The following is a 22,229-nucleotide window of genomic DNA, read 5'->3' on the forward strand; positions in this document are numbered from 1 at the left end:
GTTCATAACTGACTGTTTTTTGCTGCTATTTGCTTTCAGGCTTTCAGCTTCATTGTTTTAATTCAGTCCCACTGCTCTTGCAGTGAACTTTTCTGTCAGGTAGGCAGCTATTTTCCCAGTTAAAAAGCTACCTTCTCAGAAAAAAAATACAGTGAGCTTCCGCAGGGAACACAAACAAATGACCAAGAGCACTTACATGACTCCAAATGAATGATAATGTGACTTTATTTGTGGTGACAATATTGGCGCGTCATTACTCTGTTCATAACCAGTGGTCAAAACATTTATTCCAAGTTTCAAGTCTATCAGATAAATGCCTCAGAGAAACACAACTAGTGTGAAATCACAATAAACTATGAATGACTGTGTAAATAATACATTAGTCAAATCCTCCTGAGATCATTTTCCCACATGCAGGCAGCAACGTAAATATTCTATGGCTGTAAGCTGGAGTATGTGTGTGTGACGTCTCCATTGAGGAAATCATCCAATCCAGCGTGTGCACTGCCAAGACCCTTTGAGGACACAGAGTCCTTGGCATTTGCATGCAATGAGTCACATGCCTGAATGAAGGTATGAGGTCCATTAGTATACATATGTGTGCTCTCTCAGTAGTCTCCTGGACTGCGGCCTTTTTCCTCCCTTCCAGCTGCTCTCCTTCATGTTATCCATCATTTTCTTTCTATAGTCTTAATGGCACTTACAATATGCACACGTACATCTCTTGATGTGCCACCCTGTCTTTCAGGTGACTGTGGCGTCTATTCAGAATGACACTGCTCAACAGCATCTCCTCACCTCCTGACTGAGCCCATATGGCTCTGTTGCTTCTTATGTAACACAGGCTTTCATTATGGATGCCATACTGCAGTGAGTAAGGGAGAAGGACAGAGGCGGAGGGTTAGGGACAGGGTGAGAAAAAGAAGAAAGGAGGAGGGCAAAATAGAGGACATGGAATAGGAAGATTTAGTGTTAAAAAAAGGAGATGAAAGAGAAAGGACTGGGAATAAGGAAGTAGATTAACAGCACAAGAGAAGCCCTGTCTGTAACTGGGAACCCTATGAGGCATAACCAATTAACAACCGATGAAGCTAGTCACAATATCACATCACCCCATACATATTTCATCAGGTAATACCTCCCAGTCCTCTTTCTGCTTATACCAACCTGCCCTTGATGTTGTTGAGTTGCCTTCTAGCATGCTACAACCTTTCCTTTAGCAACACGCCAAGGATCTTGCGCTATAAATTTATTTTCCCACATTGTTTCACCTTGAATCTTGTGGATCGATTTGAAATAAATTCCCCTCTGCTCTGCGTGCCGGCCTTAGGCTGTACAGAGAACTGGTAAAATTTATTATTATATGACGTGAAGGAAACCATAACTATCATTAATCTAGCGTGTGGGAAGATGTTTCTATAATTATCAAAGGCTCCTTTGGTATATACTTGTATATTGACTTGACCACTGCAGCTGCCAGTCCTATTATGCCTGGAGTTTATAGTTGGAGTGAGATTATGCTTTGTTTTCATAAATCAAGCCTTCATCCACATAGTCAAATTGCTTTTTGCATTCACGGTTGTTATGTTAAAGCTTCTTGAGTGACACTTAACTAGAGTGAGGGAAAATTGGCTTCATCTACAGCAAAAGAAATCTCCATTACTTCAAGTACGCGACTGAAGATTTAGAAAATACAACTGATATCCAACAAAAAGACAACATGATAAAAACAACCATAAACCATGCAGCAGTCTTTGGCTGTCAATACAATGTATGTCAAACTGTCACTTTTCTTTTACAATACTGTGCAAAAGTCTTGAGCCGCCCATCACTTATTTATATTTTGATGCAGAAATTTAATACAAGGCAAAAATTTGTACAAAGAAGTCTTTGTCTTGGAATAAAACTGAACTGTTTTGAATTCTTTGAACTCTTTCTTATATCGTATTTGAACATTTAGCCAATAACAGATAAGCATCACTCACTGACATTCAAAAATGTTGCTGATAGGCTGATATGTTTGCACGGTGCTGCCAGCCCTATTTCTTTATGTAATTTTCTTTGTAGAAATGATGCCACACTGCTTCAATAATGTCTGGACTCTGATGGAGCTCCACTGTGTGTTTTGTATCCAGGTATGTTTTTACTGCATCAGCAGTGTGTTTCTGTCATGGTAAAAAATGATGATGTTTTCCAGATGGTTTTGCACTATTGACCAAAATCTGACGGTACTTTTCTGCATTAATAACTCCATTACTTTTGACAGGATCCCCAGCACCACTGGTTGAATTCCAGCCCTTAAACTATGACAGAGCCTCCACCATGTTTTACAGATGGCTGTAAGCACTCACTGTTGTACCTCTCTCCTGACCTCCTCCAGACATACTTGCAATGATTCAGAGTAAAAGCTTTAAATTTGGATTCATCACTTCATCAGACCTGTTGCCACTGATTTTCAGTCCAGTTTTTGTGTAACTTGGCAGACCTCAGCTTTTTCTCCCTGTTTCCCTTCTTGACAGCCATGTTTCCACTGAGACCATTTCTAACAAGGCTTCAGTGAACGGTAATCAGGACTGGATCGACTGAAGAGCTCAAAGCTCGATCTTTCAGGTCTTGTCAGATTTCTTTTGTTTTTCTTAAAGACATGACTTTTACTTTCTGTTCATTGGCTGTAGTTTGTTAGTTTTTTAAAGGCCTGCCAATTCTTCTTTTGTCCTCTACTTGCAGACCATGCAGTGATATGACAAGTTTTTGGCTTTGGTGTGAATCAACTTGTTTGATGGGTTTAGCAAATGGGTTTTTGCTAAACTGTCCAACACTAGTTCATGCTTTGAGTAAGGTGCTTTTTTTTTATGCTTGAACGATGCTTAACACACACACAAAAAAAAAAAAAGACAAGCAAACAACATTCCTCTGAAAACGGTCAGCCGTGAAAAAGCAGCCAATGTCCAAAAAACATCTTCAGCAAAGGCCTTCAGAAAGAAATATTCCTTAAGACCACTTTAATAACAACAATTCCAGTTTGAGATTTTTGCACAGCACTGTAGCTCACAATCAAAAAATACCTATAGATATGGCTCCTAAAAAAATAAATAAATACAATAACATGAAAATCAAAACAGCAGAAAACATCCCAGTTTTTACTACAGTTCATTCTCCTAAAGTCCTGCTTCCTGTAGTTGAGTCATCATTTGACTATTTTCTCAGCTGCTTCTAGAGATATTAAACCATCCTTTTACAAGCTAACTACTCTCAGTGATTGGTTTGACTTTGATGTGCCCATTTAAGGCTAATTAGAAACAGACAGATGGTGACAGTGTGCGTGAATCTGTGAATGCATTTGAAATAATATTTCAAGTCGATGAAAAATCAGCATTACGGGCATCAACGCTATCTCACTTACAAATATCAGTGGCATGTAGGGGAAGTGATTATGAATTACTGCCCATAAAGGCTCACAGCCGGAGAGTCTGCACTTCCTCTGACCCCAGCCTGCTCTTGCTCTGGTGGCCAGACCACTGAGAAGCTATTTTTTACTAGTCGTCTGTCATGTAAAATGCCAGCGGGGGTAATCTATGCCAGGTTATCTGTAAAGCCAACTTATCTTTTTAATTAGTGAGCCGGAGAGGGTGACTCTGGAAAATAACAACATAGATCTACTGGAATGATCTGTCTTTGCCAGCTACAGCATGAGCAACCCCGACCCAGAGACAGCACAAGGAAAATCTCTGCTCAAATGGATGGATAGCCAAAAGCTTGAGGCTTACAGCTAATGAGCAAACTAGCTGTTACAGACACTAAACACCCAATGAAAGACAATAAACTCATTTTTCAGACATTTGCGTGAATTAATATGTAAAAATAGAGCACCATGAGCTATCTAGCGAGTTGCCGAGCAGGAAGGGAACACAATGTGCACTGAAGATAGGAGAATTATTTCACAGATCAAAGGCATGAATCTTAACAGTGCTAGAGATTTAAGTCATTCAGTGGAAGAGAGCTCTGATTGCAATTCCTGTCACACAGAGAGAGCCTGCTCTGCCGTGTGTGTGTGTGTGTGTGTTTGTTTATATGCTGCTAATTGTGGCCCAGAGCAGAACAGAGCAGGCGAAGCTCTGATAAACAGTGAAGCTGAGCCCTCCAAGGCCCCTAACCTCTCACATCACCGGTCCCTGACAGCCCTTTTCTTCATGTGAAAAACCAGCTAAAATCAGCTCTAATTTCCTGCTTCTCTCTGAGTCAGTCCAGGAAGACTGTCTACTGATTTAGTTTAGGATTAGTAGAACATGATATATTTTAAAATGAGCACTTTAAATGATTAATGAAGGTCTCAGTCAGTGATCTAAGGAAGGCAAGTCAAGTTACAACAACTTTACACAGAAACTTTGACCACAATATTCCTGAAGCGCTAAAACTTTTAAACTATTTCCTTTACCTGGCCCTGCCCCCTACCGTATCCTGACTTGTGGCCCCCTATCACTTAGAAAATGGTAGCTGCTTGCTTGTTAATGTGAAAAAATTTTGGGAAACTAAGAAAAGAAGCCAAAAAGGAAGCGGACTCAGCTTTTCAACAACAAACAGAGCAGTGTAAAGTTTATGTTACAATCTGTGTGATGCCTGCCATCATTCATTCAAGCATAATAAACCAATTTTTCTCTCTACAACACACATTTGTATTTCCATATTTCCCAAGACTGCAGTGTCTTACCCCTAATCCTAACCATCGCATGTTTATGTCAGACTCTAAAATAAATTGAAAACACAGTCAAACCTTATTCCTGAAGGTGCAGTTTTATTGTAAACAGATCTATCAGCATTTTTAATTGCCTGTTTAATTTTAAAACATTTACTACATCTGTAGATATTTGCTAGCTTCTTCACTTCTACTTCTATCAATCAGTAAGTAAAGCCATTGGCTAGAATGTGAAATGGGCATTACTGGAAGCTTAGTGGACCCACCAAGGAGCCCCTATTTTTTCATATGAGCTTTTACTCTCAAAGCATGAAGCTCATGCAACCAAACTGTACCTGAAGGAAGTGGAAAGCAGAATTTTGAGCTCTTTCAGAGAAACTACACGTAGCTACTGGTTTAAAAAAAAAAATCACCTGAGTCAAAATCTTTTACTGAACATATCAACTCAGCAGACACAAACAAGTTCACCACAGCGGATACCAAAGAAAACAGGTTACCATTCACGAACTGTGCAGTGCTCATTGAGAAGGACAGAAGCCTCGACATTGACGGTTACTGGTAACCCACACACACACACACCAGTACCTGCTCTTTGAATCCCACCACCCACTGGAACACAAACACCACCAAGCAGAGAATGTTCCCTTTAAGGCAGAGAGAAAAGAAAAGGAACAAACACACATCAAAAGAGCACTTAAAACATGTGGCAATCCAAACTGGGCCTTCATCAAGTCAGCTAAGAGACATGGAAATAAATACTGGCAGCCACCAGCCCTACCTCTCAGTCTCCTAGTAGATCCACCTATGGTACTGATTTCAAAATACTATGCCACCTTGTTCTCAAGTTATTCACAAGATTCTCAGAAAACTTCTGACTTTGACTGAGAAACACAGAATAATCGTTTGTCCAAGCATAACATGCTGGTGACCTTCAGTCCCAGCAAAACCCTCAGACAAAAACTGGTTCGTCCCAAAACCGAGAAAAAACAAGCTGAGCAATGCTGTGAGGAGTCCTTGGACTAATACAAAGGAGAAACCAAACAACTTCACAGGTGCAAAACACTGCAGAACCACCTCTTCAGGACAGGACTCAGCTGTGTATTTGCACTTACAGGAAAGGGGAAACTCTTTTGAGGGCAAATATTTTCACATTTTGGGCAAAGAGGAGAAATGTCAGTTCAAATGTATTTATGTACCAGCGGTGCGTCCCTCCCACTATCACACTTGGCAACAGCAGGAAGGAAAAACTCCCTTCTAATAGGAAGAAACCTCAGGCAGAACCAAGCTCAGGGAGGAGCAGCCATCTGACACGACCAGCTGGGAGTTAGAAAAGGGAGACAGAACAAAAGACACACTGTAGAAGACAGGCAGAGATTAATAATACCTAAGAATTAAATATGGAGTTGTGTATAAACACATAAAGGAGGCCATGTATGACCAACTATTACTAATCTATTCTGCATCCCTGAGATCCCATCCCAGGCAATTTAACCACCATGTCAACCCATCTGACCTTAACAACTCACAATGACTCAATCATGTCCTATCCATCGTGACAATCCCATGAGAAGATAAACAACTTGGATTCCCATCATCTTTTAGAAGAAAAGAAGTCTTTCTAGTGAGAGGTAACTTCACCAGCACCTAAACCAGTCCTGGTGCCTTCAACTCAAACACAGACATCATGGAGAAGCACAAACTTGTGTTGGTTGCTCTCCTCACATTTGGAAATCCCACTTGGAGCAACTTATAAAATGCTGATGACAAACTGCTGTTACTGAGGCTAGTAGGTAGTCACTGACCTCAGGGTTTAGAATACCAACCTTGGCCTTGTCAAGCTGCGCCTGAGCCTGTCGCTCTGCCTCTCTGCGGACTGCCTCCTTATCTTCCTCCAGGGACACATCGGAGTCTGATGGACGGCTGGTGTAGGAGTCGGCCGAACCCTGCAGAAGACACAAGGAGTAAAAACTCAGTGACACAACAGCACGGAAACACGAGCTTGTCCATTTGGTTTCACACTTTAAAAATGACCGGTTTTATCAGCCAAGACGTGCTGAGATTCTTAGCATCTTGAGGACACCGAGGAAAACGATTTGCTTTTCGCTCCCCTCGCTCTTTGATGATACGTTAAACTTTGGAGATTGTGCAACTTAGAAATGTGCGAACGCCCCCACACAGACTGACGTGTTAAACTCAAAGGATTCTCAGTTGATTTCATCAGATCCTGAGCACAAAGGAAGGCTGTGCTGGTCTAATCTACAGAAAATCATTGACACTTCTTCTTTTTCTGAGACAAAGTGCCAAAGGACACAAACTGTCTTTCTTACGATCACATCATAGCAGCTCTTTGTCTATACTTAGCTCTCTCTTAGCTGCTTGCCTGCAGATTTGTTGTCATCTTTCTGTGTCAAACACTGGGGGAAATGTTGAGGAACACCAGATCCCGGTATGTCTGTGTGATATGTGGTTGCCACAAATCTACTCATAAACATGCAGACTCACACATACCAGTGCACACAAGACTACCTAGCATACACTCCTGGGCACAGCGCATTGAGCGCATACCATTACACCAGAAGTTATATACAGCAAGTTGTTAGATGCTGAATGAAAATGCACGCATACAATAAATAATTACTGAAGATAAAGCAATGCTTGCATGCTTTAACACATAGTTAGAACACTCTGGTAAAGGAAAAGAAAAAGCAAAGTTTTCAGGCTTACTGAGTAAACTATCTAACAGATGGGCACACTTTTTTTTCTACACTTAAAAAATGTTCACAGATACAACCATGAAAAAAATGGTTTCTGACATTTGGGAAAGTTATTAGAAGCATGAGAGGAAGAAATAAAACACATGACATGTTTTTTTTAGGTCAACCATTTGTTAAAAATTACCTTTATATGAATAGAACCTATTTTGGAACGCGTGTCATTCACAAGTAGATTAGCCACACCAAATCATGAGAGGGAGATTGTAGTTTCATGGGAGGAGATTGTGAAACAATCCAGAATGGAGTCTTATTCTCATAATTCATATTTAGAACAAATATAGCCCTGATTTTGATATTATAGCAGTTTTTTAATTGTTTTAAAGCACCCTTCTTTGAAGCAGTGCAACACAAATCACTTCACAGCACATCAAACACAGCTGCATAGCAGCAGCAAACTGATCGTGGAAGCCACAACAAGCTGGAATATATAGTTTCTGATACACACATGTAAATTTAATTTTGATATAGCCACGCTCCTAACGTCAGCTGTCGTGGACATTTGGAAATGTTGTCAAAATCAGTTAAAGTATAGAAAAAAAAAATCAACCAGTGAGAAGCAGAATAAGCTGCTATATATAGATTTTTTTCTTTGAAATTATACTCTTCTATTCCATAATTTATTAAATAATGCATTCATAAAATGTGTTAATTTGGATTTGATTTTGATATATACTAAACATGAAATTAGTAGCCACATTTATGCTGGCATAAATCCGGACGTACAGATGAAAACCACAAATATGAGATAAAAAGTTTTGTTATCTTATTTGTGGGTATTAAAAAAATATTGCGCTTGCAGATCAACATCAAATCTGTTCCAGTTTCAGGTAATTATCAGGATATATGATAAAATGGGGTTTTTCTTAACTAAGTGAAGACAGCATGAGTCTTATCCTTACCTGCACGCTTCTCTGACACCCACACAAGGTCTTTCATTCATCTCACTGCACCATTACACTCTGTTTCTGTCTGAGCTAAAAATAGCCTCCCTCACTCTGTGCCTGATTAGAATTATCCAGCCATCACATACATACGAAGGATGATCGTGCCTCCTCTCCACTTACGCTATAGTAAAGAGACGAGTTTTGTTGCTGTTGATAAAACAAGGTTATTAAAATTTATCTCCTCCATCTACGACAAAGCCCTTCTTTACATCAATCACCTCTCTGTTTCTCATCCCTCTCACCTGAAATAAACAGCTCATTTTAAACTACGTTAATTAGCTAGATTGTATTGGCTGTATTGGCTTCTTTTGCTTTCAATCCACCTGTGGTTTTCAAAACATTTTTACCTACAGTATAAATTACTTCTTTGGAAAATGCTGCTCCTTATCATGGCCTATAACTATTATTTAATGCACATAAACCTTTTTTTTTGTACTTGAAAAGTGCAGGTGAGCATACCTGGACTGCTATCATTACTCAGGTCACGATTAAAGATGAAGCGTGATCGAGAACACCGTCCCAGTAGGTCAGAGGGAGGTGATATGGAGCTCTGCCCAGAATCTGACAGCCATAACTGATAACAGCACCCAACTTCTCATCATCACCAGGCAATACATAACAATGCCAGAGTGACCCCAGCACTGCTGACTGATAGATGGATGCATGAAGGAAGCACAGACGCACAAAACACAAGTGCACGCACACAGAACACACTGATTTTCATGATGTAAGCACACTCAAAAGTCCCCTTACACAGGCATCGGAGCTCTTGACACGACCTCCTTTGGCTCGTTTCAGCAAGCGGATCCAGGTGGCCTTCATCAGCCACACTGGTCATTCAGGGTCCTGAGCCACTGCCCCCCTGCTACTACTACAATTACACCTGACTGCACTGCTGTGGTCACCTTGCAGCTACCGTCACTGCTCTGGCTACAGGTACAGTCAACACTGTGGCTACATCGACAGCTGGTTCCTGTTACACCTTGGCTGTAAGTGCTACCTTCATCTCTGGATAAATGAATTGCTTTAGAGCTTCCTGTTTTTCTGCAGCTCCAGCTAGCTCGGCTGCTGTCTGTAGAGCCACAGCTCCTGCCCCCTCTGCTGCTGCTGCTGTTGCCAAAGATGGGGAATCCACAGGAGCTCTCTGCCCCGCGCATAATCTCAGCAGCTCTCTCCCCGTCTGCCCCAGTCTCCTTGATAGCCGGAGTGCTCAGTCTGCCGCTGCAGGTGCTGAGGCTGACTCCCGGTGTCAGTCAGGTTGCAGTGATGCTTCTCATCCTCTCCTTAAAGCTCTGGCTCCAGCCTTGTTGTCCTCCACTGTAGACTCCCTGTGCTGCTGCTCCATAAGCGATGGGTAAAAGCGGTTTATCTACATGAGTCCCGGTGTGGCTGCATGTGACCGACTCTCCTCCTGATACTAATGAAGCTGCTGCTGCTGCCTTTAAGGTGCTGGAAGCTCTCCCTTTCTCATTCTGTGTCTCAGCCTGTCAGTATTTGTCTTGCTCACTCCCCTTCACAAGCCCTCCTGTACTACTTCAGTGATTCTGCCTCTCTATCTCTGTCTCTACCCACCCCTTCTCCTCCTCTTCCTCCTCCTCCTCCTCTGTCACTCCTCTCTTATTTTTTTCCTTCAGTTACCCCTCACAGTCAGTCCATCTGCTCCTTGTGTCTCTGCAGTGACCAGTGCTGGGCAGTGCATGCGCTATATGGACACTGTTTATGTGCCAACCGTGCACCGTGCTGTCTTCTATGTGCACTACATTCACACTGTGATATGAGCCGTTTATAGCTGCTGAAACTGATGTCACCTCATAATTTTTTCAGGAAGGATCCAAAGTACAAGTCAGAATGCAAATGCATCATTAAAACTGCATCTTTAATTACTTTCATATCTATTCTTGCATTATCTCTCCAACTTTTCGTTGTACTCCCTCCTCTGGAAAAGCAAAATGCTGCTGGTTTTATCAACAACAAAAAAAACCCAAACAAAAGAAAACAAAAACAAAAACAATGCAGTCCTAAAACCCAACATGGATATTTCACAATGATGTAATGAAAAGAGAAAAGAAGCACATTTTTGCATGGAAGAAACCAGCCAGTTACCATTTCAACACATCAGTGCAACACATCAGAACAAACACTCAAGAATTTCAACACGAGCAAAGCAAAAAAAGCTAAACAAAACTGTTGGTAGAGCTGGAAGTTATCATATAATCAACTGACAGAAAATAAACTGCTCTGGCAGTCAGTTCATCATTTTCATTTCAAAGCAAAAATGCCAGAAATTTGTTGTTATCAGCTTTTTAATTGTGGGTATTTTCTGCATCATTGTTACTTCAAGGTCAGCTGCTCAGGGAGTCCCTAAAAGAAGCTTTGCCTTTGAACCACTTGGCTTTTTATTTAAGAAATTAGAGGAATTAAGGAGCAGGCTTGTAGATAATCATGTTGAACATGTCGATGTTCATATTTCCTGTGAGTCTAAAAAACAAAACAAAATAGATTTAAAAAACAAACAAACAGTGTTTTCAACATTAATGAAACAAGTGCAGCGTGTTTTCTCTGTATAACTTCTTGTCTGAGGTGTTTTTGTACACACTTTCTAAAGATCAATATCTGTGGACTTTAAACTGCGGAGCAAATGACCACCTTGGACATTTTATAGAAAGAAAATAAGAAGAATAATTAGCACTGCACTGTATGCATTATGCTGAAGTAAGTTTAATATACTGTATCTTTTTTAATTATGTCTTCTTCCCTCTGCTCTCAGCAGCAGGGATTGTGAGGTGAAAGCTGCTCTAAATCCTCTCCTGTCAGATCAGTGCTGATTCATTACATGTGAGCAGAGCACTGCAAAGCCACAAAGGACAAATGAGAATAATTACAACGTTAATTAAAAATTTCCCATCCTCATATAGGACTAGCAGAAGTTAAACCCTGCAGAAGGATTATTCAGAATGATTTTTTTTTGCTCTGCTGACACATGATGTGTGTCAGTGTGACCTGTCAGGAGACTGTGCTCATTTGAGTCAGGGGTCAAATTGTGGGACGAGCGATTTAAACTGGCCAGTGAAGCAACTCCCTGAGGAGCACTAACTGTAGGTCTCTGAATGACACGTTAATCATTGGTGTTTATCAAAAGCAACAAATGACAGGAATCCATTTACTTTAAGTCTTTCCAATACAGGCACTTCGTGACACTCTGTACACAAAGGAAAACGCTGAAGGATAATTAATGTAATTGTATATTGTTAAGGCCAATTATCTTAATCTTAATCTTATCTGATTATAGTTTAGAACCAAATGAACAGAAAGGGTGGACAAAACAAAAGCCAGTGCACACTCAGAGTTAAAAGAAAAGGTGTCATGAGAACCTTCGTAACATGACATATCCTCAAATGCAGCAGTTCAGTAGACCAGTCCACAGCACTATAAAATCATGCGAGGGTCACATATGTTTTGTTCTGGTGGCTCAACACTGGCCCGCAGAGCTCTAAGGGCAGGGCACAGATGCTCTGAACGTGGAGCTGTGGAGCCCGGGGAGGAGGCTGGTGGAGTTGTGAAGGCTGCGCTCTGATGGAAACTTGCAGCGACAGAACAAGCCTCCGGCTGGCCGACACGCCTGACCTGTGATACTGACAGCACTGTGTCACCACACACAGGACACTAATAATAATCTAACAGCAGTATGGTGTCGCTCTGATCCATAAGGAGAAGTACTCTCTTTCTATCTGGGCTCACCCAGCAGATTGGGTGAGCACGTCACCATCAAAAGGAGATGAAAATTCGGTGTACCGCTAACAAACATCTGAGCGAGCGCAGCAGTTTGATGCTCTGCAAAAAGCCACATATCACATCACATTTGCCACCAAATATGATACGAGACACTTGAGTACTAAATAGCATTGCTTGAGGAAGTGAAACGCTAGTACTGTGCCGAGACTATTCCCAACAGGTCAAGTATTTTCATTTATGCTGCAAGTTGTCACAACACAGACTAGAATGGGTTTCGAAAATTGCTACCGACATCTATGTTTCCCACAAGAAGTATCCAGTATCCAATTAGGTCCTGACATCATATCAAGTGCAAAAATGAGACTGAAATTCAAAATGCTTACTGAAATGAAATCATCAGTTTTTGGTCAACTTGTGCCAGAAAATTTAATACAGAGATTCAGAGCTGCTTAAATGGCTTTAGACTCGGGACAGAGAACAGGTTTCGTTTCAGGGGTGGCTGTTTAAAAGCAGCACACAGAATGGGTAAAAGTGGAGGTGGGGAATTGAGAGGTCCTTAAATATCTACATCACCTTTATTAATTTATTTAGACCGAGGTACTTGCTGCAAGACCGCCACTGACCTCTACATGGAGCGACAGGATGGCGATCATTACACTAGAACATACAAATCACAGTGGAAATATCCACAGTGAAAGAGGAAGCTGACTCAGTTGTTGCTGCCTCTTATATCTGACACAATCACTTACGCTGGGTGAAGCCATTACACCAGGGAATCTCTTCATGATCCGAGAGCTTCTATTTTCATTTTTAGAGTCTGCTGCTACTACTCTATACAGTACATGTCCACTATGGAAAAAAGAGAGCTTTAGCCATGCAGAACATGGAGTCTATTTAAGCAGGCTATAAAGTGCTCACGCTGGCCTTTTTGTTAGTCAGTTTTACCAGTTTTACTCTCGATTCTTTCTCTGCGACCTAACTCAAGCTCAGCACTGCACTCTCACTCATGTCTGCACTCATGTCCCTTGTTCTTGTGGTTTCCTAAATATCCTCTCACATTCCTTTTTCCTGTTTGCACTTCATTTCACCTTTTCCCATTCATTCGGATTCCATCCTGACCTCTTACTCTGCTTCTTTTATCTCTCATCTCTCTCTCTCTTGAGATTTTCAGCGGCTTGGGTTTCCTTGACTCTGTTGCTGAAGGATGAAGAGAATTGTCATGCGCCTTCAGTGACTCATCAACAGCTGGCAAAGCACTGTGCTGGTATTTGTTTTGTTTATTTTGGGCCCTTCATCCCACTTTACAACGACTTTGTCACAGTTCTGGATTATTAATGTGTTTGTTTCTTGCCATATGAGTTATTTCTATCTTTTAGTACTTCCACTGGTGGCAATTTAATTGTATATATGCAGATTAGTGAAATAACGACAGTGAGACCACTCAGTTTAAATCTCAGTTGGGTGAGACCGACAGCATTTTGTGATGAACTGCTTGTTGCAGCTAAAGGTGCATCTACCCAGGCTCATTTATTCATCTGCCAGGCTTTTTTTTTTTAAACCTAGCACTAATTGCATATTTTGCTGATGGGATAAAGTGGCAATTGTGTAAGATATAGTTGCAAATATATCCAATCAGAAATGAGTAACAAACACTTAAAAGTTGGAGGGCAAGGGGGCACTGCTGAGCCTAAAGAGCAAAGCCAAGATAAAAGTTATTTAAAGAAGGAATCAAAAATCAGCAGTTTATTGTGCAGTCTGCTAACTTAACAAACAAATAACCACAACATAAATTCAAAGATGCAGCATACAATCACTGTAAAACTGAGATACTGTGGTCAGTATACCGTACTGTAACTCATATCCTGCTGAAGAAGAAAGATTACTGCTCATGCCAAGCCATCTACAGCTCAGGCACACAGACTGTAGTTGACTACAGTGGGCTGACAATAGGCTGAGCGAGTGTGCTTGCAGTTTCAAGCTTGGCATGACTCATTCTTGGCTGGAACCAAAGCTTCTTTTCCCAGCCATCTGTCCATCACTGCCACTTCACTCAAAGCCACTACACAAAGTCAATTAAATCATCGTTCCACAAACAGCGTCTCCTTCATCAAACGAAGACAATGGGAGCAGACATGACAGCCAAGTGTGAGCGATGTGTGACCGCTACAAGGAATGGTTACTAATATTTAACACAGAACACAGGAATGACTGCAAAGTGAGCAGGAAAGTTAGACAGAAACAGACTCCTGCTACATTTGTAACAGACAACGAAAGTGTGCATGAAAGAAATAAGGAGAGAGACAGAAATGGGGGAGGACTAATGATCTCTCTGCCGTTGCAAAAGAGGGATTGGCTGCATGGACGTCAAGGTGACACTGACAGGCCTCTGAGAAAGTGTTTACCCAGCATTCCATGTGCCAGTGCATTAGATAAGTGCACCATCCCATCGAGGTGATGGACCCACTGGCTGTCGATTACATGACAGGATCCCGGAGTGCACCATGATTAAAGGCTAGTTAGAAACTTGGTAAGAAGCCTCGTGGCAGGTCGCTTTGAGAGGAGGTATGCATTTCAAACATGCATTTATTCACTGGCCTTTGATCACTGGTCACATAAAGTAAGACCAAAACATTGATAAACTTTAGAATAATGAAAGGAAAACATATAAAAGGGAAACTTTTGAACTATTCAACTGTAACTAATATCAGACATCACTACTGAATAAGATAACTAACCAAAACAGGGAGGAATCGGCAAGAAAGAGTACACTGGAAATTATCCCTGATTATTTTTAATGATTGGTTACTTGAAAACAAGATAAGAAGAACAACATAACGGTTGGGGCAGCCATAGCTCAGTGGGTACACAAAGTATCCTTCAATAAGATACTGAATCCCGAGTTGCTCTCAGATGCATTCATCGGAGTGTGAATGTTAGATAGAATGAACTTGGATAATGTGTTACTGCAGTCAGCTGAGACTGAAAAAGTCACTTGGATGAGTGACGAAACGTTTCTCCCACTGGAAACGCTGCGTCCAGATGAACAGAATCAACCTTTGGAGTGTTATTGCACTAAATTAAGTAACTATATTGCAGTTACAACTGTGCCGTGACTTGTTTTAAAAGGTTTCTTTAGGTATCTGCATGCTGGGACGATTCACTCAAAATGCAATCAGCTGATTACATTTCATGTGGCAGAGGAGGAAAATGGTAGTGCGATCTACAGGAGATCTGGACATTACTTGCATTTTTATTGCATTATACTGCTAACACAATTATGGCTCTTTGCAAGACTCTGCAAACACATCATGCTAACATAAATGTTGCCAAGAACCCAGGAAGCTGAGTGCATGCTGACCTAAGACCAGCAGCCAGAGCATGAACTTCAACAGGTAACAAAGGTGAGCAGTCAGACTTTTCTACCTGTTCACCTTTCTAAAGTAGAATCACTTTAAAGATCGCTTTGAAGTCACTTTTCGACTTTGCTTTGCGTAGTCGGGTTTGTATTCATACGTAAACACTAAAAGGAAGCTCATATGTGTGTCCTCATTAAAATAAGGATTTGTGTTGGTATGTGGGAGTGTAGCCTCAGGTTTATATTGTTAACTGGTAAAAAAAAAAAGAAGTAATGACTAATGTGTAACAATATTTTTCTGCATAACAACCTGACACATTGTTGCTAAATGAAAAGTTTGTATGTACCATGTATGGCTATTTTATTGAATTCAGTCTCCATCAAACAACTGACTGCTAAAACCTGCAATTTAAACTTTATGATGCAAGTCAGAGTAGTTGTCTTTCTTTGCTACAGACTTCTTTAATCTGTCCACTCCACCAAGTTGACTGCTTTGTCCTCATTGAGATATTAAACAAATATTTTTGGATTTAAAAATACACCCCCCCAAAAACAAACAAACAAACAAAAAACACTGGTCCAATAAGCACCAAAAGAAGGACAAGCCAATCAGAACCATGGGCGAGATTAACACCGTCATCAAACAGTTCAAGCTACACACCATAAAACAGACATTTTAAACAGCCAGTGTTAGCTTGTTTTGGCAGGTTTTTACTTTTTTTTTTAGAAACCCAGCAAACTCTGTACGTCAGCATTTTTAATACAACTTATAGAAACTGGGTAAAAGTTCTCAGTGAAATGAAAGAGCTGTTGTAGTTATAATCACAGTCACACAAATAAAACAATCACACACAACAAATATATCAAAGTCAGAGTAGATTCAGTAGACTTCAAACAAATTTTAGTACAACTTAAAGAGAACTTACATTTACCTAAAGGACTACCTGGCAAGGCTGATGTTAGTTTCAGGGGTCTCTAGAGACTAGCTGTAGAAAACCAGATACCCACCGAGTCAGAGTAGACAGTGTCAGACTCGAGATGGAAGTGAAATATAACGACTTGACATTTCTGTCTGATAACAGGCCAACAGCTCCCCATAAACCCATACTCATTTATCCTTATTAGGCACTGTTCTGTGCTCAGCTGTTATGACTACATGACTTACAAATGAACATGTACTGTTGGGATGTTTGCTCCAATTCTGCTGCACTGTTTCTATAACACTACAGCAAGACAAATGCAGAGTAACGGGTCCCCTACAACTGCAGATTATGTGCTAATCCCTTTCCTCCAGTAAATTTTTACCTACAACCAGCAGCAAACGCCCTTTGAGAGAAATTGGTCTCATTAGCAGTGAATCCCCTCACAGCAAGATCTAGTTTCTTCCTCCCTCTTCACACTCTGGTTCCTTTGTGAAGAAACAGCATCACTGTATGAAATATCTGATAAGGGGGATACGGTAAAAAGGACTGAGGGCTGCTCTGTGCTGCTATTTGTTACTTGCATCATCAATATTCTGATAGTTTCCTGGTGTACAAAGCAGACGCATGATTGATGAGACCTGGCTTAGAGAGCAGCACGAGCTGCTAACCATCTTCAGTGGTGTAAAACAAATCATACTACAACTGGCACTGTGCACAAGTATAGTATTTCAGCCTCATTAATTTTACCGACAAATGATATACTCTGGACCAATTTCCGAAAAACTGACCTGTTGGGAACAAATTGGGATTTCCCAACCACTTCTGAGTTAAAGGAAACAAAAAACCTCCCTTCAAACCTCCCTACTTTAGTCTGCTATATATACAGAGCCCCCAACCCAACATACACAGAGGATTAGTGAAAAGCTCTAATTTATTAAAAATAAACCCTGAATATGTATTCAACTCTATAAAGGGTGCAATTTACCTTTAGTTGGTGTGCAGTGGAACAACTGGCTGATGGTAATTCTACAATATTTACCTGTATATGATAAACACACTTTGTCCTTTGCTTCAAATTCATGTTGTGACCTTCTATTATCTTCCAAACAGCTCTTCATAATCAGGCCTGTAAACTCACCTATCCACAGCTCTCAGTGGCACACAGAAATTCACACACTAACACTTACACGCTTGGAAAAGATGGTGCTGCTTGATAAGCCAAGTCGAGTGGAGGCAGTCGTAGAGAGTGGGTTCAGTCAGTCAAAAGGGCTAGGTTCACACCACAACCCGTTAACACGCACCTCGTGTAATCAAGCAAATGCTTCTCTGTGGATGTGTGAAGACAACCAACTTGCTAATCAGATAGTTTATCATATAGCTACAAGTCATCCACAAAGTCAGAACATGCACCCAACGAACATATGCACAGAATAAGAATGAATAATAAACACACACTTTCCCAGCAGAGCGTTGCTTAACGTTGCTGCTGGGAAAGTGTTAGTCCTGGAATCCATGTGGATGGGAGCATTTTCTCTCTAGCACACCACAGCACAAAAACTGCTCAAGGAAGATGACAAAAACTCAACATGATGACACTGCAGTCAAAACCCTTGAGATCCCAAGCTGAGTGAGCATCCATAAATGTGCTAGAACAAGCCCGAGCCATGTAGTCCCCACCCCACTGGCTACAAACCCTAAAGGAGCCCCTACTAGATGTCCGATAAACACAGGACCCGTGGAGTGCCAGTGACCTCCACGGGTCCTGTGTTTATCAGACTAGATCTGATTTGACAGCTCAGCATAAAGAAGGTGATTTAAATGTTGCAGCTATGATTTATTTGCTTTAGTTAGCCTGGTTTGGCACACCAAAGGAAAGTCTCTAAAAATCCCTTTGGTTTTCTGCATCATCCATGCAAAATGTAATCTATATGATTTTGTTCCAACTTCTTTAAAACAGATTGTTTACTGTTGTGTGTAATTGTTTTAAACTTTACATCTAACTTTTTTATACTTGAAGCGTTTCATCAAATGGAAATATTTTCATTGTCTTTAAATTCAACCTGATAAATTTTGTACTGTTGAGGTGTTTGGCTTCTACACCAGTATCTGAAATGAAGCTCCTGGGGTCTAAACCCTGCTTGTTAGGATGTGTGTTATCAAACTGGTATTTTATTTATGACAACCACTGCCAAAAGGCAGAATTTAAAGGTTTCTGTAATCATTTCATTCACCCGTACAAAGACATGAAGCACACACAACCAGAACAGTAAATATTTGAGATACTAACTAGAAAGTCTCTTGGACATGACATTCACTCATTTATACTCTTTAAGAACCTCTTTTTGAAACAAAACATTCAGGCTGAGCCTAGGTATGTGCTCTCTACCGGTCTCTGTATATAAAAACCTACCTCTTCCTGGCTGTTGACTTTCTTTCCCTCTCCCCATTTGTTAAACACCATCTCATTTCCTCACTACAGGCTAGCAGTGGTCGTGCAGCGGTGCTCACAAATTCATACTGGTTGCTCACACGAGTCTCTTTGTCTTAAGAGCATGCTGCATGAGAGTTAACATGTGCAACTTGAGAAAGAGCCTCACTAACTTTCTGTTGAAGCACCAGTGGAGTAAAATATCACTTATGTGTGATGATACCCCTTTAAATATCACATTGATATCTTCCATTCTCCAACAAGAACCTCCCTCTTTGTCTAAAGTAAAGAAGAAGCTAGGCTCAGAAAAGGACACGGCAGAAAGCATGTTTATACAAACTTACCAGATCTGACTCCTCACTGCCAGAGTGATACATTTCTGCCCAGTTGACTGCTATTGCTGTTCAGCCGGGCTGGGAGAAAATCTCCTCAGCTGCTGCCCATCTTCTCACGGAGTACAGGAACTCCTACCAGCCTGACTGCTTCACTCCTACAAATCCCCTTGTCTTGGCTCCAGAGCTTTGCTTCTGTAGCCTGAGCAGCGAAAGTTGGATCTGGAGGAGAAAGTTGGCTCCTCTCAGTCCTTCTTTGGCCTACTTTAGTCCCTGAGAGGCAGAGAAAAGACAAGCGTCGTTCCCACGCTGCGAGAGCACTCCTTTGGAGCACTGCGGCCGTCCTCCAGCCCCAAAAACAAGCCCCCGTGCCCCTCTCCCCTCCCACACACACACTCTCTGTCTCAAACGCACACACACACACACACATACAGCTAGTTAGGAAGTAAGATCTCCGACTGAAAGGGCCGGCCTGAAAATTCCAGAAAGCACCAAAAGCAGCTGCAGAAGCTTTTTATGTCTGTGTGTGAGTGTGTGATCTGGGAAGTTTACATGTGTTCCACTTCGCCTTCAAGAGGTTACACTCGGTAGAGACAAAGGCTTAAAGGGCTTGAACTTTAGTCTAAACACATGTTGCTTAGAAAACGTCAGGAAGCGATTACGTTCGCGACATCGACAGAATGCTATATTTGCTTTCATCATCAGTGGGAAAAAAGTGGGAAATTTTCCGTTTGGTCTTTTAATGACACAAAAGTAAGGTAAAAAAAACAAAACAACTCTTACATGTCTGACATTATAGCCATGTAAACTGGCATTTAAAACTGCAGCGGTTACTCTAAAGAAACTCAGATCCATCTCTTTATGATCAGAGCCAGTGACGAAGCTGTGATGTGTGCTTTTTCATCACATTGCTGTTACGTCAGATCGTACACAGGCTGAGATGTTCAGTAATCTAATAGTGGTAAAACATGAGTCAACACGTGACGTAAAAGCTTAGTCATAAGTTTGCAAAATAAACCTTTAACTAATCTTAATTTTCTGGTTACAAAAAGGGGAGCAACAACAGGGGAATGCAGCACAGTCAGTGGAAAAATACAAACTGAAAAGCACAGATGAGAAGTGAGTAAGCAGTTGTGCCATTTAATGTCCAACCTGGATGATTATACAAGCTCTGAGCTTCATATGACATTCTGGTAAACCCAGATTTGTATTTTTTTCCCTTTTTGATGGAGAGAAAATATTGTTTTGGGCAGCCCAGCCTAAATCCTAGATTATATTGTGAATATTTGGTTTGATCAGGGTTAACCCCTTTCTGAGGATTATCATTCAGGGTGTTTGCTCGGCATGTGACACACCGTGGTATAGTCATCCTCATGTCACTGCAACAGTGGTTTTAAGCTCTATTTCTTTTATTTGGAGCTGAACTCCACTGTTGTGTAATATAAAATCATTTAAAAAATGCGTCTTGACTCTTTCAATTGTGTCATTCTTCATGAATCAGTATGTGTATCATGGGAGGGTTACTAAGCATGTAAGCATGATTGCTTTTTATACTATTTTTGTATTGACTATGTCGCCTTACTAAACAGATGTTTGTACATTTTCTGGCCCCTTGACAAAGAAAAAAGATTTTTGTCCCTTAGGTAAAAGTATGTTACAAAGTACATTTTCTAATAGTCTTGACCAGTGTTTTCTAAAGATTTTCCAAAATTAGAGTAACATAATTCAAAAATAATTAATTGTTACAGTTTACTGGAAAAATAGTTGCAAATTTAAATGTTTGTGATATGAGGGGGATTACATTAAAATGTATCCTTCAGGGAAAAGGTTATATGTAAAATAAAACATTTATTCTATGGGTTTTTTTTCCTGACTGTGTGGAAATGTGCACTCTCTGTTAGTCCAGTCCAGTCACCTTGTTTTTAAGCTCCTAGTCCTTCATTAAATGTGAACAGCATGTCCTCATCAAGGGCAGGATGGCGTCTCTCTGTACAGACAGGCTTCATTCAATCGGCAGCATGAGCTCAAATTTTGATGGTCGGTTTTGATATTTTCTTTGATCTCTGATACTTTTTTGCCTTCAAAGTAGCACCGGTTCTTTTTGCTTCACTTGTGTACAATCTGTAAGATCTTTAAGGCCTTTGGCCCACATTTTACACAGTTGCAGGACTTCCTGTTCTTCCCCAATGTTTCTGTGTGGCTGTATGTTTGGAGTTACTGTCATGCATGATGAATTAGAAGCAGAGCAGAAGCCTTCCTGGTGGTACAATATGACAGATACGAATCTAGAGTATCTCAAACCTTTGCACATTAATATTTTCAGATCTAACCTAAACCCTGTTGATGGCAACATGAGGTCAAGGTGAGAAGGTGAAAGGCAGACTAATTAAGCTAAAGGCTAGAGGCAAAAACCTTAACATGCTGAGCGTGATGACATTTGATCAGAAAGTGTGATACCGTGTCTCTGAACGTGTACCAAAAGTGACTTCTGCATGTAAAATCCGCTACATACTGCCAAAAATTCACAATAATCAGGGTATATTCTGCAAACTCTAAATAAAAAGAGATTTTTAAGATCCTACTAAATTAAAGTAATGCATAAAAATGACAACATGTTTATCGAGCGATGAGGCTCCAGCCAACCCTGCCAAGATTTTATGCTTAGGCCAGTGAAGTTTATTTAAATGTGTAATCGTGTAATCGATGTCAAATTAATAAAGTTACAGTTCAGATTAGTTGTTTTATTTTCCTATAAAGTAAATATAGCACAACATAATAGCATTCTTCACTGCCAGCAGGCATCACTATGATTATCAGCTCGGGATTTGACAGATCAATGTCTTCTGCTTCTGCCACAGAAATGAGTGCCGGCATTGCCTTTGGCTTATTGATCAGTATACATGCACACAATGACGTCAGCAGGCTCTCACACTGACAAGTACATAAAGGGCAAAAAGGATAGCTTACAAAAACAGCGTACAGTAATTGGACCATGGGAGAGGAATCAATATAACATCCCAATTTCATTCACTTTTGAAAAAAAAAAAA

At 40.7% G+C, this 22,229-nt stretch overlaps 1 protein-coding gene across 9 annotated transcripts in view; it reads right to left on the reverse strand.

The window, feature by feature from the left end:
• cacnb2a (calcium channel, voltage-dependent, beta 2a) overlaps nucleotides 1–22,229 on the reverse strand; it is a 68,138-nt gene that overhangs the window by 15,813 nt on the left and 30,096 nt on the right. For 6 of the 9 annotated variants that reach the window (XM_005738802.1, XM_005738799.1, XM_005738800.1 and 3 more), the window contains one exon: nucleotides 6,517–6,636. In XM_005738802.1, the coding sequence (XP_005738859.1) occupies nucleotides 6,517–6,636 (120 nt within the window). Of the gene's footprint in view, nucleotides 1–6,516; nucleotides 6,637–9,164; nucleotides 9,945–19,193; nucleotides 19,520–22,229 lie in introns of those variants that run through there. The other 3 variants (XM_005738806.1, XM_005738801.1, XM_005738805.1) reach the window with 2 other exon arrangements.

This window comes from Pundamilia nyererei, unplaced genomic scaffold (genome assembly GCF_000239375.1).
Source record: "Pundamilia nyererei isolate P.nyererei 1_Seehausen unplaced genomic scaffold, PunNye1.0 scaffold00087, whole genome shotgun sequence".
NCBI classification, from domain to species: Eukaryota; Metazoa; Chordata; class Actinopteri; order Cichliformes; family Cichlidae; genus Pundamilia; species Pundamilia nyererei.